The 19385-nt window shown below is 34.8% G+C and overlaps 2 protein-coding genes across 2 annotated transcripts in view; one reads left to right on the forward strand and one right to left on the reverse strand.

Annotated features, from left to right (window-relative positions):
* BicD (Microtubule-associated protein Bicaudal D) overlaps window positions 1–15039 on the reverse strand; it is a 37702-nt gene extending 22663 nt beyond the window's left edge. The window contains exons 1-2 of the mRNA XM_089638997.1: window positions 14668–15039; window positions 9654–9794 (exon numbers count right to left, since the gene is read on the reverse strand). Of these exons, the coding sequence (XP_089495123.1) occupies window positions 9654–9794; window positions 14668–14880 (354 nt within the window). The 5' untranslated portion in view covers window positions 14881–15039. The remainder of the gene's footprint in view (window positions 1–9653; window positions 9795–14667) is intronic.
* Window positions 15040–16888: 1849 nt separating this feature from the next.
* The window catches only part of LOC149418779 (uncharacterized), a 48926-nt gene continuing 46429 nt past the window's right edge, over window positions 16889–19385 (forward strand). The window contains exon 1 of the mRNA XM_089638659.1: window positions 16889–17076. The gene's annotated coding sequence lies outside the window, so the exon portion shown is untranslated. The remainder of the gene's footprint in view (window positions 17077–19385) is intronic.

The following is a 19385-nucleotide window of genomic DNA, read 5'->3' on the forward strand; positions in this document are numbered from 1 at the left end:
TCCGGAAACCAGTGGTGCAAGCAGGAAACTGGTGAATCTACATCAAATAGCGAACCCACAAACCATATACCATCAATGTTCCCTCTAACCTGTTAAGAATTGTCCGCACACATCTTGAAGAATCTCGAATATGAAGAAACATTATCAGGTAAGAAAATAGTTTTTTTTTTTTAAATAAAGAGCAATCGGTTAAGACAGACAAAGATGCGACCTATTTTCAAGACCTGGAAATGTAAAAATATGGAGGGTAGTAGATTTTTTTAAATCTCTAAGTGAGCGGTGGTCGAAATAAGTTTGAGAACCTGTGGTTTAAATAATAAATACCTGCTCGTATTTTTAAGTAAGCAGCATTAAGTGATAAGGTCCCGTCCTGTATTGCGACTTTAACTAGACTTAGTAATTCTGGTACTACATGGAGAAAAGTGGGTATTGCTGATTTATTAAAATCGTGTTAAAAATGTGTCAGCAGGCCATTTCCTAATAAAGCATTAGTACTTTCATAATATATATCGGAAGCTGCGTTTATCCTGTTATTACATAATGATGAAATGCAAAAATATTTGAATTTTTATGAACACGTGCTCCGAGATCGCCATAACTCATTCGTGTTTTATTGATAGTTTATTAGGAAATCTGTCAATTCATTCATTAAAGGCCTGTAGTCCCCTTTTTAACAGGAATACGAATAATTTTTGAATAAATTAGTAATATCTTATATCAGGAAGTTTTCTCCGGATAATGACTTATTAAGGTTAGCTTTTATAACTGCCACGGTTACGGCATGGCGACGGCACAAAAAAAGTATTTTCTTTATCACAATAATGCTGCAGCTTTTTCTTACAAACTAAATAATAGTGAGAGAAGCGATGTACGCATGTCCGCTTTCCCAAATAAAAAATGCAATCATTGTCATAAAATACATACTTTTAAAAATTTGTTTATTATTTTGTGGTATATTAACACGATTAATTAATTTTATCTACGCATAAATGTGCGTATTTACGCACTAGCCTCTTTTTTACTTTAATGCCCTACACAGATAAGTTGATAGGCCACATACACAATGTAACAATTAGAGGGAACGTTGCACACCATACCACAAAATATCCACTTTTTAACTTATCATATATGTATCGACTGAAGTGATTTACTTTCCTGGTATTTAATGAAACAATTCTTCAATAATAACATTGATTTATTTTTGGGTATTATGCCGTATAGCGATACCCCCTTCTTTAGCAAGGTTTTGTTTACACATCTGCCCTGATGATGGACACTGTAATGCTATCCGAAACATTGGCGAAAGAAGGAGGTACCCCAAAAATAAATCACTGTAATACTTTTGGCAGTGAAAGTCTTAAATCGTATCCATTTCTTGAATAATTTGTAAAATAATATGTGTAAAGATGTCAAGGTATACAGTAAAATCCCGATCGATCGTACTTCGAATAATCACTATAAATATCAGACAACAAAAGTCTCAAAAATAGATTGCATCGATTGTTCATCTATGCATTGTTTTACCACATTAATCATTTAAATAACGCGCTTTTTGTACTATTTTATTCGATGAATTGCTGCCGGCGGCCGCTACTGACATCTGTTGTCATTAGAGATACAAACAAAGCGGTGAATGCATGCGATTATATTTTTACTTTCTAATTTTTGTGCATTTCAGCCTTAAAAATTAACTGTCTGGTGAAAAAAGTGCATACTCTTCAAGAAAGATTAAAAATTGTCAAAGAAATGAAAAAAATACAACTGAAAATGTACAGGTTGATGTAGTCAAGCTTTTAGGAATCGATTTTTATCTAACCTAACCTAACCCCTCAGGTCTCTAGCATATTGACCGTTATATTTCTAAAAAACGCTGTCAGATGGTTGTAGAATTTGTTTGTATTTCCGCTTTGCAATAAAATCCAAAAAAATTGAATATTTCCGAAAACTAAAAACTGTTTTTGAAAGGTGATGAATTACGCTTTCAAATTTTATTTTTAGAAGTAAACATATAATTTTCGAAATATTAAAATTTTGAAATCAAATATAAAATTTTTTTAAATACCTAATTTACATTTTTTCTTCTAAACACTGACCTAAAATTACTGATAATTAAAAAACCACACATTTTATTAAACAAATATATTATAATCATTACTGTAACCTCACTTATTTGTAGTTTCATGTAAAAATTATTAGTCAAAAATTCACAAAGTTTCATAAATTTTCTCAAGTTACAATTGGAAACCTTTGGTTAGAAAGTGTACTTTAAATTATTTTGTAGTTAACTTATATATTTTAAACTAAAGCATGGTGTTTTTTTTTATTTCTAACACCGTTTAAATCATATTTCTCATCACGGCAGTTAGGGAGATACGATTTGAACAATTGAATCAACGCATAAAAACTGTTTGTTCCCAAAACCGGACAAATTAGTCTGAGAGTTTTACACATTCATTTATATGTGAAATATTAATCTTTTTTTAGCATTAAATATTTAAGCATGAATTTAGTAGCTTTTTTCTATTTTCCCGCATTCATAGTGAATTTCAACAGATCTCTTTAAAAACAACAAATATGCAGAGGTATCACTGTATATTGAAAGAAGTACGTAGGCCAAAGGCCATCAAATGACAAGTAATTGTGGGCCGTACTACAAAAGTCTGTAGCATGATTCAGTAATCATAAGTGCATCCAGTCTCTCCATAATTGAATCACTCAATTGAAAACATCTGTGGGCGAGGGGACTCCACTTGACTCAGTGCTCAATTCATTGTCAGGATAAAGGCCAGACAGCTATTTCCCAGTGAGTCTCCGAAATCAAAATAGCACATTTATAAAGTGCTTAACTTTATCGACAAAATTTAAACCGAAATTTTTTTTAAATAATTTTTTTTTAATATGAAACTGCACAACAGTCACAAACAGTCCCAACTACTCCCTACATTCTGGAGCCAGTGAGACTGAGGCATCCCCAATTGAGGTATGTTGTGAGGCTGAAAGTAGTGATGAGGAGAGGAAGGAGATAGGGAAGAGGAAGGTGGCTATTCGGATCTGGTGACCAAACACGACCAAAGTTTCAATTCTGAATGGTGGTCTTAAACCAGGGCGATGCTATTATATTTTATCAATAGTTACATGCCGAGTTTCAACACTTTCAGTATTGTGTACTCCTACTGTCAACATTATAAGTGGAAAATGTAGCTTGTGAAATGATGGAGGTCACTAACTTATTGGGCAAATAATTAAATATGGAACAAACAACATTAAGGCGATGCACTACGTCGTGTAATATTTTAAATTGAGCCGCTGTCAATAACAACCCTTACGTATGTGGCGATAAGGTTTAAATTCATTATAATTTATGCAAGAAAAAAACATGGCCAAAAAGTGCCTTTTATTTTATTTTGTGGATGTTCAGGCATAAATATGTAATTTTTTTTCGATCATTTTATAAATAACTTAATTTGCCACATTATACAATAAAATCATAACCGAAAACGGGTTCGTAAGTAGGAGATTTTGAACTTAAAAGCAGTTTTCATAGGTCTTTACATTATTATTTCTGGGCTTTTAAAAAGACTTATCTAAAAAATACTCGATTATTTCAAAGGCCAAGATGTATTCTACTCGCAGTATTTAATTAAAGCATCTGACACATTTCTAGGCGACCAAATTTTCAAACCAAAAACAGATGATTTTGCATTACTACGTATGGCGTTGCCTTAAGAACGGGTCGTTTCATAGAATTTGAACAATTCATCCAATTTCAAAGTCGATTTTCAAGTTCTGTGAAGGTTGGTCTATTCAAGTTCTGTCATTATTTCAGTTTTGTGAAACAACTGGCCAATAATGATATAATAACAGATTGTTCAAATTCTGTGCAACAACCTGTCCTTATAGTTATTTATTTTAGGATCTTATGCCATGTTGCGCTACCTCTTTCTTTAGCCAAAGTATTATGTTTTAGTTCAATGAAGATTGCAAGAAGAAAAGCGAGTTTAAAATAGCTCTATTAGCCTAAAAATTGCAGATATTAAAGCAGCGATAATTTCACTACACCAAAGCCCACAGTTGGCATGTTATTAGTGAGATGAAAATATATTTTCTGCTTCAAGATTAAGATAAGTGAAATAATAGTTATTTTTAATTCTTATCAAGTCCTCTCTATTTTTATTTGATTCTTAAGAACAAATAATGTAATGTGAAAGCTATTTTTGTAACTGGTAATCAATCATTATTCGAACACTTCAGTCTGAAGAAGTCAGGCAGACTATAATACGTAAAAGATGACCTCACAGTGGAGTGATTAAAACACTTGTACGGGGGAAGCAGACGCTATTCTATCCATGTGTAAAAATAACTTATCGACACACATAATAAAAATTATAACATACATTTTTTTAGGTTAAGTTAGGTTTGCCATATTTAATGATTTTAATTTTCGACAATTGAATGGTCCCCGTTAAACACTGATTCTCGGTACGTTTCGGTCCGTTTTTGATAAAATTGTGATCAGGCGGCAAGGATAACGGTCAGGTTATTATGCTTGTAAACTGATTGAATATTTATTAAAAGTTTTTAAAGCTATTTAAAAAGTTTTATGCACCGTGTGCTCTTTTTTAAATAATTTTTTTTTCATGTCACTGGAATTTCATTCTGAAGTCAGATAGCAAATAAGTTTTGCAAGCAATCCATCTGTGTGAGGGCTTATGTCATTTAGTGTGAAGGGTTTTTTTAAGGAGTATGAATCCATCCCTCCTAAGGCGATGGGTCGAGAGATGGATGATCACCCTCAACCCGATCCGGCACGTCACGCAGTTGGTGGACTGACGCATTCGCCGCCAAGACACGGACAAACCTCACCCCATGAACCGGGCACCCCGGCTAAGTCACTAAACATAGCAAACCACTTGGGGTGACCTATGGCAGAAGCGTTGGTCGTCCAATGAATAGTTTGCAAGCAGTTTATAAAACAACTGTAATATCTTTAAAATTTTAATTACCATTGTTATTAACTCGTCAAATTGCTAGCATTGTACTTATTTTAAACAATAACAAACACTTTTAAATTACTACCGTTAGCATCACTAAACTGTCTTTAACATTATACCAAACTGTTTGTTTTTAAATTCACACTTTTCAATTACTTCCGTTAGCATCACTAAACTGTCTTTAACATTACACCAAACTGTTTGTATTTAAATTCGAAACAAAATCGCTTGACATCTCATCACTTATTAAATTAATATGACAATATCAATTCGAAATAATTGTTATTTGAGTTCACATTTCTACAAACAATAACTGTTACAAAACACACATTCATATTAATTTCACAGTATGACACATTGATAATATGAAATGGAGCACATGTAATGATGAACACAAATATACTAGTGTTATGTATCTATGTACTGTATAGAATATGACCCAAATGCCATCACTACATCAGCAATCTATCTGACATCAACCCTGCTTCAACTGACTCTGACAATCAACTGTTTGCTGAACACTGGACTGTCCTACTGGATGTTGATGTTGAATGAATTGAGATCATCCATGAAAATGAATTTAAATTGACTTTCAAGGACTTGGTGTTATTTTAGGAACAGCATGTTTGAGATATCTGGTGTGCTTATGGCAGCTTTTTGTGTTTACACAAACACACTGGGTTGTTTACAATAAGCATGGGCTTTTAGAAGATTGCTAACCCATTAATGCAAGCAGTTTGTAAATTAATACAAAAAAAAAATTTTTTTTAAAAAGTAATTTTTTTTACATCAATTTTAAAATTTTTTTTAAAACTTAAAAAAAAACATGTTTTGGTTTTTCCGAAGATTGAACCTTCCTTCCCAGGGACTGGGTCAACCACGTTACCGACCTCGTCAGATGGCGATCGTGTAAGACTGACATTTATTTCGTATATTAACTGTGGTGACCGGATAAATCATCACAATGATAATTCATCACATCTTTAAAAAGTTATATAAAGTCATGGAAAGTGATGAAACAAAAACTTTATTAACTTGGTTAAGTAGGTTAGGTTAGGTTAGGTTAAAAAAATTTTTTTTTTATCATTTCTAATGACTTTATATCACTTTTTAAAAGTGTGTTGAATTGTCACTGTGTTGAGTTATCATGAAACTGTGTATATGTCCATGCGTGTGTGCGTGATTGACACCAAAACTTATATAATACATTGACATTGTCATCGTCAACGAGCCTATCTGCCGGGTTTCAGCGCAATCGGATGTCGGGAAGTGGGTTAATTTTCGCTTCCAAGATTTGCATTCATTCGATACCATAAACAAAAGTGAAATTTAAATGGATGTATTTAAAAATATGCTATTTGATAACTTGTACAAAAAGTTTTTATTCACAGAACTAGTTTCAAGGTATTTATAGTTTTAAGATGTAATTGAATTATTGTATGAAGTTAGAATTATACTACATAGCATGTATCTTCAAACTTTCGTTTTTAGCAGTCGTAGTGGTCAATTCTACATCAACGTCCCAATATAAAACTCCTATGCGACGGATTCAACAGCTAGGAAACAAATACTCCAATGTTGTTGATATATTTAGTACATCAATTTCAATATATAAGCATACCTTATTGAAGTTTTTTTTCATCGAGTAGGGGAATTTTTGATAAAGCTATTTAAATTGTCTAACACATTAACAGTATTTTGTCAGCTGAAAGAATAAAATTATTTTGGATTTTTTATATTTTGTACCCATATACTGTGTGGATAAAATTCAATAATATTTTTTCTTTATATTTATTTTTGTGCAAGTGTTTTAAACAGTCATTTCCTGCACTGTTTACGGGTATAATTTAGTAAATATTGTTATATATATGTAAATGCTTAAATAGGCGTAAAATATAATTTTTTTTTTTTTTTTCGAAAAAAGATTCAAAGTCATATTTCCATTTCTGTATCGTCTTTAAGAAACAAATGAAAACTTTGCAGGTATCTTATTAACCTTTTCAATGCAATCTATCCCACTACGCGGTGCACGTTCTAACAAAATGTATGTATTTTAATGAAACACGTGATACATTCGCGTAAAGAGATAGCCGCTGATGGATCACTTATGCGACAGCTGCATAGAACTCATTCTCTAAAAGGTACATAAAAATCTAACTCCTCCTGCTAATTTTTTCGCTTTTGGACACACAGCAGATATTACCCATAAAGTAAATTTATTCTCTTTTCAGAATAGCTAGGACGGGTTGTTTCGGAGAATTTGAACAATTCATCAAATTTCAATGTTCATTTCCGGGTTCTGTGAAAGTCCTATTCAAGTTCTGTTATTATATCATTATAGGCTAGTTGCTTGACAAAACTGAAATTAAAACAGAACTTGAAAAAATCTTTCACAGAACTTGAAAATGGATGTTGAAATTTGATGAATTGTTCAAATTCTCCGAAACAACCCGTCCCTAATATATTCTAATATAAATCGTTGTCTCCCTTACCGTCATAGTTACAAATATGAACTAAACGGTGTTAGAAAGAGAAAATACCAAGCTTTATATTCAAATCTCGTAGTTAACCACAGAATAATTAAAATGTACACACCTATGAAACCAAAGGCTCCGACCGCAATTTGAGAAAAATTTATGAAACTTGAATGTGAATTTTTTATTAATCATTTTTATATGAAACAACAAAAAAAGGGTGGCAGTAATGTTTATAATACATTTGTCAAATAAAATATGTGTACTTTTTTCGCTATCAGCAAATTTAGACGTAAAAAAAGAAGATGAGCAATTTTTAAAACATTTATAGATTTGATATCAAAATTTGAATTATTCAAAAATTATGCATCTATTTCTAATAAAATTTGAAAGCGTATTTCATCACTTTTCAAAAACAGTTTTTAGTTTTTGAATTCTCCGACTTTCTGAATTTTATTTAACGTAACGGTCAATATGCCAGAGGCCTAAAGGGTTAAAGTACAAATATCAGTTAACATATCATTGAATCGTTATTTAATTCAAATGATTTATAATGGATTATTTTTAAATATAAGTTCATCACTATGTGGGAACAATATTTAAAATATCCTCAACGGCAGATTCTACAAGAGTAAAATTAGTAGAAAATTTATTATCACATGTAAATAGTTGCTCGGGGGAAAAATGGTTTGCAAAGGGTAGGGCTTTTAGGATAATCAAAGTTTTATTATTTCCCCCCCGCAACGCCCAGCCCACCCTTTCCAATTTGCCCAACCCATGTTTTGTGATGTTCTCTATCGATTATTCTTTCCTGAGATATAAATTATCTTTTTATAGCCTTCAGACATTTTTATCATGGATTAGTTCCAATATAATTAGGCAGGCGAGTTTAGGTACCAATACCTCTGACATAGGTCACCCCAAGTGGATCGCTACGTTTGGTGACTTTGGTGCAGGGGTGCTCGGGTTCATCAGGTGAGGTGTGTTCAGGATGCGCTTACCCACCAGCTGCGTGGCGTGCCAGATCAGGAGAGGCTGGTTTGGGGAGACCCTTTGACCTCTGCAACTGTTCTCTCGACAAATCGCCTTGCACCGCAGTGGGAGAGATATATTCATAATGTCCTTCACTCCTGGATACACTGATCCCTAGATTCCTACCCAACCCTCATACCTTCTGCCTTCCCAGAACTTCCTCTCCTTCCATTCCTTAAAAAAGACCCTCCACACAGCATCCCAGGAAAATAATTTCCATATTTAAACGTCACTCCTGGACACACTGATCCCTGGATTCCTACCCACCCCTCATACCTTTTTCCTTCCCACAACTTTCTCTCATTCAAAAGAGCCTCAACACAGCATCCTCAAAGATGAAAGAAGGCCCTGAGGGAGATTATTTTCCCCAGGGCCTCATGTTAATGCAAAAATAAAACTTTTTGAAAAAATGGAAATGCAAAATGAAAAATGCAACTGTATGTATGCAGTGTCTGGAAACTAGTGGTACAAGCAGGAAACTGGAGGGTGTAATTTTTTTTTTTTTTTCGGCAATATAGGTTAAAATAAATTTTGGTGCCAGTCCTAAATTTCAACGCATTTTAAAAGACAATGAGCAGCTGGTAGTGCCCCCTAGCGGCTGATATAATTTTCAAATTTGACCTAAAAATTCCAACTTCAGACTCGATTTACTCGAAAACGGAATAACAGATAAAAAAATGTTATACCACATAATCAGGTTATGTTAATTATTATTTTTTTGGTAAACTAATGTTTAAGACAAGATTTTTTATGCATATCACAAAGGGTAACAATTATTTTTATAAGCAATAATTATTAGCCTGAAACACTCATCCACATTGAAAAGTCTTGACCGTTGGCGTCATGTATCTTTTATCAGGAGATTTTTCAATTTGGATGAGTGTTTCAGGCTAATAATTATTGCTTATAAAAATAATTGTTAGGTTATGTTAGGTTAAGGCGCAGTAATAAACCCATTCTAGAAGAGCTACAATATTCTATGTCTTCCTACGATGAATTCTTAGATATTTTGGAAGCGATGCTAGCAGCGCTGGACTGTGATAATTGGTGGACCCTTGTTCCGCAGTGCATTTGGGTTGTGATCCCCAGCATTGAAAATCGACTCAAAGGAGAAGGTGTTAGGTTATGTTAAGTTAGGTTAGGTTAGAACAGGTACCTGTTTGTTCTCATTCTCAAGCTCCAAGATCTGCATGTTGAGACTGGTCTCCATGGCGGCGGACTCATTGAGGAGAGCATCTTCCTGTTCGATCCCAGTCTTTGTTGTGACTTTCTGTGATGACTGGAACTTGGTCAGAGCCTGAAAGATAAAAAAAATTACAGAGGTTAGATTAATGGCCAATAATTATATCACCATCGTCATAGGTGCTAGTGTTTGGTTTTGGTTTCCTACCGATCTCCTGCTGTCTCCCTCCAGTTCCCTATGCTAAAGGAAGCCTCAACTCTGTGCCAGTGTTATGGCAATATGCTGTATTTCCAAAAAGCTAGTTTTTTGGCCATTTTGTTATATTTCTCGCAAACTAATACATATAGTAGTAAAAATTTAAAATTTGGTGAAAGGTTTGATTGACCCTTCATTTAAAATATTGTTTAGAAAATATTGTTTACCGTCTCCCGCATGGCAACAGTGTTGTAATGGCAAAACAGCGTATTTGTGGGGTTGTCTTGGCCGAATGCGGTTGCTATTTTAAGATACTAAGTGTTATCATTGCAGAAGTTTTTTTTGCAGATACAGCATTGTGCCATCATCAATTCCTCGGGAAGTAACCACAATAAACAAATAAAAGTAAGCAGCGGTGTTGGGGACACACAGACCCACCTAAAAAATTTAATTTAAGTGCTTTTCGTGCAATTTTATCTAGATCGTCAATTTGAAATATGATCTTGTATAATTCCTCGTATATCCAATAAGTTTAAAATAACGAATCTTCGGTAAATATAATGTTTCATCGGTATATGGAGCACGAAGAAGAAAAAACAAAGAAAACTGAGACTCGCACTTTGAAGTTTCGGGCGACGCGGCGAAGATAGTCAATACACAATTGTATTAATAGACTAAAGGAAATTAGCCTTTTTGCAAACATTGGGTCAATATCGAGTCCCACCACCGGAGTCGGCGTGTTTATATGTGGGTGTCTATGTGTTACATATGCAAACTATTTAACCTAGTTTTTGTTTATCACTTTTCATAACTTTATAAGACTTTTTACAGGTGTGTCGAATTGTCATTTTGATGAGATATCCGGTCACCGTGTTGGATAGTACATTTTTACTCGGCCAGAGTTCGCATAAGCGTTACGAGCTGTCAAGTCGAAATGATCAACATTATGCGAGGTCTACTGTTCACAGAACTGGTAATATGTAATTGCGCCAACATTTCACATATGTAATTGCACCAATATTTTGTCATTATTTAAAGAAATTACTTTAGCCATGTATGGTGAACAGATATGATTAGCTAGGTACTTCCTCTTTGCATCTCCTTCTTTTCCCAACTCCCATCAGACTGAGTGCCATAATAGTCCCACTGGCCTCAGACAGTTGGCATAATCATAGTGTGGCATAATCTATATACATGAAAAATGAAAATGTTCGTTTGTTAAAAATCTAATATCTCCTTCAAGTTCTTCACCAATTGCTTTGAAATCTTGACACAACTTTGCATTCAAATACGTGTGTGTTTTTATATTATTACGTGACAGGTAAAAACATGTTTTTTTTTTTTAAAACAGCTCCATCGTAAAGCAACACGCGCTATTATTTCTCCATCTGCACAGACAGACTAAGGCCACAGCAATGCGAGCGGGGTGCAGCTAGTTGGCATAAAAAAGGGGCAAATAATCATATTTTGCATATCTGTGAAGTTGGTAGCTGTGGAAATTTGAAACAAATCAAAGTGATGACAGAAGCTGAGTGTAATTATAGAGTTTTAAGTTGGGTACAGTAATATATAGAATGTCAATTAGCACGGAATGCTAATGGCAATAAGGAAAGTTGCAAGGAATGCAACAATCTGTAAAAGAATGTGCCATCGAAATTGCATCAAATAATCACAACTATGAAGAAGAAATTCTGTTGTGTGAAGACAATGATAGAAGCAGACAAAATCATCAAACGATGATTGGTGTTATTTATTTGGACATTCACAGTACATTTTACTACAAGTTATACGGTTATAAACTAAATTATATATAGTTAACCCTTAGCACTCGAGTGCCGCCATAGAGGCGGCATACGTGGTTTGCCATATTACTCGAGTGCCGCCGCTATGGCGGCAAGAAAATAAAGTCTTATTCTGAAATCATATTAATACAACTAAATAGTTATAAGTTATGAAAGTCATTAAAATCCAATATATTGTTTTAGTATCGGAGTGATTCTGCACGTAAATATATATAATATATCTGTGAAAGAATTACTTGTGTGTATGGTATGATAAGTATTCACGCACATTCTTATGCATAAATTCAAGCGTAAGTCAACGTGTGTACCATCCCGCTTGAATCATTTTTGGGTCTACCCATAAGCTACACCTTTTGTAATTTTTATTTTACAATAAATAATTTTTGATTTGATTTGATTTGACAGCTGAAGCGCAAAATGAATGAAACAAAAAAGAATCAAGTTTTGTAATTCTAGATGCAGCATTTTGCTGCCGTGGCAAGTTGGTGCATGTAGACACATTTCGTTCATTTCATTTGCGGTATTGATTATTTTTGATATTGTTATTTTATCATCATCATCACTTTTGGCTCTACAACCCCTGGTGGGTCTTGGCCTCCTCAAGAGTCTTCCTCCACTCGTCTCGGTCCCGCGCCAGCTCTCTCCAGTTTCGAAGCTCCAAGGCAGACAAATCTTTGAGGACGTTGTCGCTCCATCTTAACCTTGGCCTTCCCAGGCTCCTTCTCCCTATCGGTCTTGAGCTCAGCAGGGACTTTGGTTCTTGATGCTCGGTCATTCTCTCCACATGACTTAGCCACCGAAGTCTTCCCAGTTTTATGAACTTGTTATTTTATACGGAATAAAAATATATCTATCAACGAATCGGTCATAAAATTCAAAGATAAAATTGCATTTATTACCTATAACCCTAATAAACCCAGATACATAATAGGATAATAATGGGACAGTATTAATAGGAGAGACAGGATATATTTGCTGTATTCTGCCGTATTATGGTAATATTATATCAGCTGATCTACCATGACCAGAACTACCTGGGACCTGCAGAACACACTGCTACAAAAAAACCCATGTGCAGAAGGATATCACGTATTTACAGATATGTATTATACTAGCATACCACTTGCCGAAGTATTGATGAAATTGAAATGCCATCTCACTGGCACAGTAATAATGACAAACAGAAAAAAATTGTCACCTGGGATAAAAAAACTAAATTTATTCGGAACAAGAAAACAATTGCATTCAAGAAGGATAACATTTTAGTACTCGCATGGAAGGATAAAAGAGTGGTTACATTTTTATCCTCATGTGATACAGCAGGGCTTAGGACAGTCCAGAGAACACTGTGTACAGGTTCTACGATAAATATCCAAAAGCCACTTGTTGCAATAATCTATACAAACAATATGGTTGGAGTTGATAGGGCCAAGTTGCATCGACTTGTTGTTTTATGCGTAAGTCCCTAAAATGTTGGAGGAGGTGTGTGTCATGAACTCTTACATACTTTATAAAGTTTCCAAAGACAAAAAACAATGAAAAACTGATGACAAATTTGAAATTTGTAAAATTATTAGTCGTTCAATTAATAGGAGATTATCAAGACGCTGGTACTCTCGCTACTCTCCCTCCAGAAGACCGACTTAAAAATAAATTACACATTCTACGTTCTGGAACTAAAAAGGACTCTGCAGTATGTTCTAATAGAAAAATTCAGGGTGGAAGAAAAGAAACACGATTGTATTACGAAATCTACAAAAGTAAACCAGGACTTCGCATTGGAGATTGTTATATAAAATATCATACAATTAAAAACTGCAAATAATCAATTGTTGTGTCCATTTCATATCTTACATACCTGTTTTACTGAGACAAAAAAGGTTTTTTCAATTGTATTTCATTTCAAACGATTTATTTTTCTTAAAAATTGCTTCGATTTGGCGGTATGCAAACACCAAAAATCTTTTGAGTGCAAAGGGTTAATATATTTACTACGTATGTCCTTAAAATGTCTTGTTAATTTCGTCTGGGATGACAATTATAATTCTTCAGTTTGTCTAATGATGTAATAACAAAGAATACTAAATAGGAAGGTGTGTGGAGAGATGAAAATATGAAAAAGCGAAATGTGAACGCAACTATTGTCAGTCCAGAGTGATGGTGTTTTGAAATATCAATTTGACTGCATAACACAAAAATAAGATTGCGTATTAATTTTTCAAATCTTCAGTCTACAAACCAAAAACCAACTTCAAAAAGAGAGACAACATTACCGGTTTAGGAATTATTTTATTTCCATGGTGGGTAAACATTGCATGTGCAATGATGGAGGATTTATCCAGCAGAGAATTGAATCCATGATGGTGCGTCAGGGTGCAATCCTGACGCATTTGTCCAATCATCTTCAGAACGGTCAATTAAGATATGTCAGGTGGTAAGTAAGATCTATATATTATACTAGTGGAAGTGGATCCCGCAATACTTCTCTATTGCTAATGTCATTCTCAGTCGTCTTGGACTTCTTCCACCATACACTACTGTATACCACAATGTTAAAAAGCTACATGACATGGACTTTAATTCCACTCCGTATCTCATTCCAGTGCAGAGATATTGCGTTAAGTATTCCTCAGGCGTCCCAGACTTCTTCGACTATACGCTGTAAACACTCCTGGCACTAATGAGAATAAACTTTGAAATTTTCATCGAAATCAGTCGACTACCGATATATCGGCTGAATTTTGATATATATACAGATCAACCATAGGTGTTATTCTTAATTCATTAGCTAATTCATTCCAATGTACCTCCTCCACCCTACAGGTTAAAATTTAAATTGTGCAAGCAAGTTTATGTTTCCGAAAGCAGGAAAGGTAATTTTGACATAAATGGCACAAATAAAACTGTAAGCAAGAGAAATGTTGTATTAATTATGCTGAATGAGCAGTCTAATGGTGCAAATTATGTAAATGAGAGAGAATTCTTGGCACCTCTTGAGCGATCTCCAGCTCGTGCTTGGCGTTCTCGTACAGCGTCTCCAGCTCCTCGCACTTGCCCTGTAGGCTACTCTTCTCCTCCAGAAGCACCAGGCCGTACTGCGCCGACTGCCGCTTCTCGCTGCTGGCCTGATCGAGCTCCCGCGAGAGTCTCTCGATCTCGGCATGCAGCTCCGTCGGGTTGACGGACATGTCCGGCGCCGCCATTCTTGCCGCGTCCACTGACACTTATCTCTAATTGGAAAATAATCGTCGAAAAAACATATGAAAAAAGTTCCAATTATTAATTATGCTACATTCTTTGACAAAATGTGAAATGCGATGACAGGTAGGCAGTCAGGAATTATTTTAGTCACAAGGTGTTGCCCTGCGCGATGATAACTGTCAAAAATGTGGCTCAGGTAAATAATGCGAAATCATTCTTCTTCTTTTTTTAATGGTGTGCTGGTACCAACCCGAAACGTCTCCGAAAACCCTATTTCCTCCAACAAACGTTCTCAGGTAAATAATGCGAAATCATTCTTCTTCTTTTTTTAATGGTGTGCTGGTACCAACCCGAAACGTCTCCGAAAACCCTATTTCCTCCAACAAACGTTCTCGGTGTGGGCGCTACAGACCATTCAATTTGGTTGAGCGGTTTATCAATCTGGTTGAGTTGAACGTAATAGGATTTACCTATAAGCCATACCATTGTACTTTTTATATTTGTAAAAGAAATGTGTTTTAAAGTGGAACCGGGTGGATATGCGTTGTGTGCGAAAAGGGGGCATGGCTATCAAGATGAACGGTTGTACCGCCAAAGAATCCAACCAAGAATTACCAACAAAGTTTATTTATTTAATATCAACGGTAGTTATTTCTGAGCAAACATTTAACAAACAAAAATAAATAAAATGACTGATATGACCAATGATCGTGAAGTTTCGACGGATTTATTGAAATTAAACATAATTGTCATTAATTTAGAGCTAACCCGCTCCCCATGGTCCAATAAAGCATTGACATTAACTGAGTGCTGTAAACCCTGCCCAAAAAATTGAAGTTCTCTACAGTTTGCAGCGCAGTCACTGAAGGACTTTTCTGCGCATAGTCTTCGGCTCATGCATGGCTCATGCTGGCTCATGCCTCGCCCGAGAGTGGTGTATTTATGCCTTGCTCTTTCCTTACCCATTCACCCGAGGCACCTAAAATTACACCTCCTTTAATTTTCAGTTGATTTTTGGGGTATTATGCCGTGTTGTGCTACCTTCTTCTTTAACCAATGTTTCAGACACCATTACATTTTGTCCAGATATGTCCATCTGTCCTATGTACGAAATTTTTGAGCCTGGTTTTATTTTATTCCATATCCATACTAATCGTTTTTACTGGTTTGTGCGGAAGTAAAGTAGATGACCGATCTAGTTTATAAAGCCTCATGTGCAGTGATGATAAGTCTAAGGAGAAGTCCCCAGATCTGGGGGATTTTAAATTTCAAAGGGAGGAAGGGAGTTTTTTGGAAAAAGTAAGATCATGCATTTTGTTCAGTGACCATCTGTGAATATAAAGATTGGTCAGAAAACACGTAGAATGTCTGGAATGATTTGTGTTTATTATATTATGTTGGTAAGAGGATTTCCAATGTTTTCACAAACTAATGTAACTATCTGGCTATGGCTTCGTATATCAGCCAGTCCTTATCCTCGAAATGAGAGATGTTTACTTCTGTTAAGTTGCTCCCTTGTTGGTGTTGTGATGGAATCACTAGGCTTATCTTGCTAGGGCTCCTACCAGTGAGCAACTTGACGGACGTAAATCTCTTTTATAGTGAACACAAAATGAGCCAGTATGTGGTTGTATTTTAAGTTTGACTTGAGAGATATTTATTTAAGTATGTCAAGTTGTTCTCTGATAGGAACCATGGAAAAGTAAATAAACCTTATAAAAATACAGTATTTATAACAAGGTGTTAAATGTAAATAATTGTGATATGAGACAATCAAAAGTTTTTATAGTATTGTTTTGTCAAAATATTAGGAAACATAACATTATTTATAACAGCAAAAATACCCCCTGCCGTCGATAGCTGTTGCGCCTATTTAACCCCATAATTTTGCCTATTTTTCAAGGTTGAAGTATCGAATTTTTCGAATCGGTGTAGATTTTGGAGATTTGGCGAAAAACTGGGGAGATTTATTTTTTGGCATACCATCACTGCTTCTGTGGCTGCATCCGTTTTCGACGTTCGCCATTCATATTTTCTCTGGACTTTAATGGATATGTAAACAAGTAACGGCGGCGTTTTGAGATATTTGCAATATTATTGTTTTCGAGCTGGCTAATAATTAGTTCCCCAACACGTGTCTGCTGGAATGTTATAGTTAATTTCTGCCACTCAACGTTCACTGACAACTCAAATTATTGGTAAGTGTATCTTTTTTCGCAACATGTTAAATTTGCTGGTTTCCTCGCTTGGCATACGTCCGTGCATAGGAATAAAGTAAAGTTATAAAATATGCAAGTGCGTATTATGCCGGTACTCAATAATAGACTTCGGTCAATAAAACAGTTAAAGCTGATAGTACCTTGTGTATCTTTCATCTAAAACAGTTGTGGCACTTCTAAATATCACATTGAATATACCTACGATGTTTTGAATTTCGAAATACAACAATTTTATTATTGGTAGGTGCCGGTGTCCATGTTGATTAGTTATTTATTTTATACTGCACAGAGAATTGATTTTCGATGTGATGTGTCGTGTTTTTCAAATTAAATAAAATTACCTATTAATCATCTTACTGTTCGGACGCGTTATTTGCGCAAACCCAACCTATTTTGTATTAAATATAAAATTGGTTTTTAGATTGTTCTTTTTTCATCACTTTAGCTAGATACTATACATAATATTATAGATTAATCTATGAAGAAAAAAATCTTAACCTAAAAACCTAATATTAACTTTTACAAATTTGGAATTACAATCCATTATTTTTAATTTCCGCCTACTCAAACAGTTGTTTCTTAGCCCGTTATCATATTGGGTCAGTAACGGTAAGGATCAACATAAATCAAAGACCCTGTGCAGAAAAGTCCCACAATGGCTGCGCTGCAATCATCGATTCCTCATTCTTACCGACCCAATGTGATGACGTGCTAAGAAACTAGCAGGGTTTTCGATTCATGTCAATTTTTACCATTACCGACCTAATAGAATGACGGGCTTACAATAATTAAGCCCACTGTCCCATGGTATGGTACATAAACCGAGTGCTGTAAGACCCTATGCAGAAAAGACCCTACCTTCCACTTAGCATCAAACAAATAACCCATATACTTAAATTTAAATCATCACTAAAAACATTTCTTTTAAACAAATGTCACTCACCTTACATAAATTAAATACTTACCTCTGTTTTTTTATTTTTTATTTACATACATTTGTTGACATGTAATTGTTGGGTTATGTCGTATAATGTGTATTTTTTGGGTTAGCTGGAAGAAATATGATGTAACCTATAAGCTATACTCTTTGTACTCAGTATTTTTGTGCAATAAATATTTTTTTGAATTTTGAATTTTGAAAGCAAAGTTTCCATTGTGGGACTTTACTGCGCGGGGGCTTACGGTTTATGTCGGTTTCTTACTCTTTCCTTACCCTTACCGACACATGTGACGATGGGCTAAGTTGAAACGAGTGTTATTTCACAATATCTCAATAGTAAAACTTTACTAAATATTTTAAGTATTTTTGGGTTAATATTGCAAATTAGAATACTGTTCTGTCTGTTGAAAATTCCTCCCCCGCTTTTAGTTTTGGGAACAATAAAAAGTCGCATGGGCCAGATCCGGAGAATATGTTGAATGCGGAATCAGAAATGATTTACAAAAATAGCAAGAGCTTGAAAAGACTGGTTATATGAAATAGGCTCAAGGAACTAAGATTACTAACCTTAAAAGAAAGAAGAGAAAGGGGTGACTTGATTGAGACTTTCAAAATTTTATCTGGACATAATTGCCCTGGCATCCAAGGAATCTTCACCACCAATAAAAATATATAAATCTCCGTGGACATTGAAAAAAATTAACAAAACACTTAATGCATCCAATCCTAAGAAACACTTGCTTGCAAACAAAGTAGAGGATGCAAGGAACCAACTTCCACAACATGTCACCGATGCTACAAATATAAAACAATTTAAATTGGGTGATAGACGCAGGAGCTTTAGAATGGCAGCTTTAAATTTCGTGAACTTACTTGGCTTGACGTCAGTGAAACACCAGTCTAGTTCATAGTGTGACGCGATGTCATCGACACAGGAAGCTTTGTGTTATTTAGGAATTATATTATACTAGCAGACCCCGCAATGCTTCGCTATTGCTAATGTCTTTCTCGGGCGTCTCCGACATCTTCCACCATTCACTACTGTATACCATAATGTTACTGTTAAAAAACTCATTACATCGACTTTAATTCTACTCTGTATGTCATATCTGCTGGCAGAATGTACACATAAAATGTTTTCCTATCAATTGAAACACTTAAAATAATTTATATGTCAATGGCAGAATCTATTATAAGATATGGATTAACAAAATGGGGAAATACTACTACATATAACCAATCTGAAACAAGTCCAAGTTGTACAAAACTCAATTGTAAAATTACAAGTCGTCCCTAATATTTTCAAACAAAGACATAGTATACCGTTGCTGTTTCAGAGTGCCAAAAT

The sequence above is a fragment of the Hesperophylax consimilis genome, chromosome 13 (assembly GCF_061612785.1).
Source record: "Hesperophylax consimilis isolate HC1 chromosome 13, BYU_Hcon_1.0, whole genome shotgun sequence".
NCBI classification, from domain to species: domain Eukaryota; kingdom Metazoa; phylum Arthropoda; class Insecta; order Trichoptera; family Limnephilidae; genus Hesperophylax; species Hesperophylax consimilis.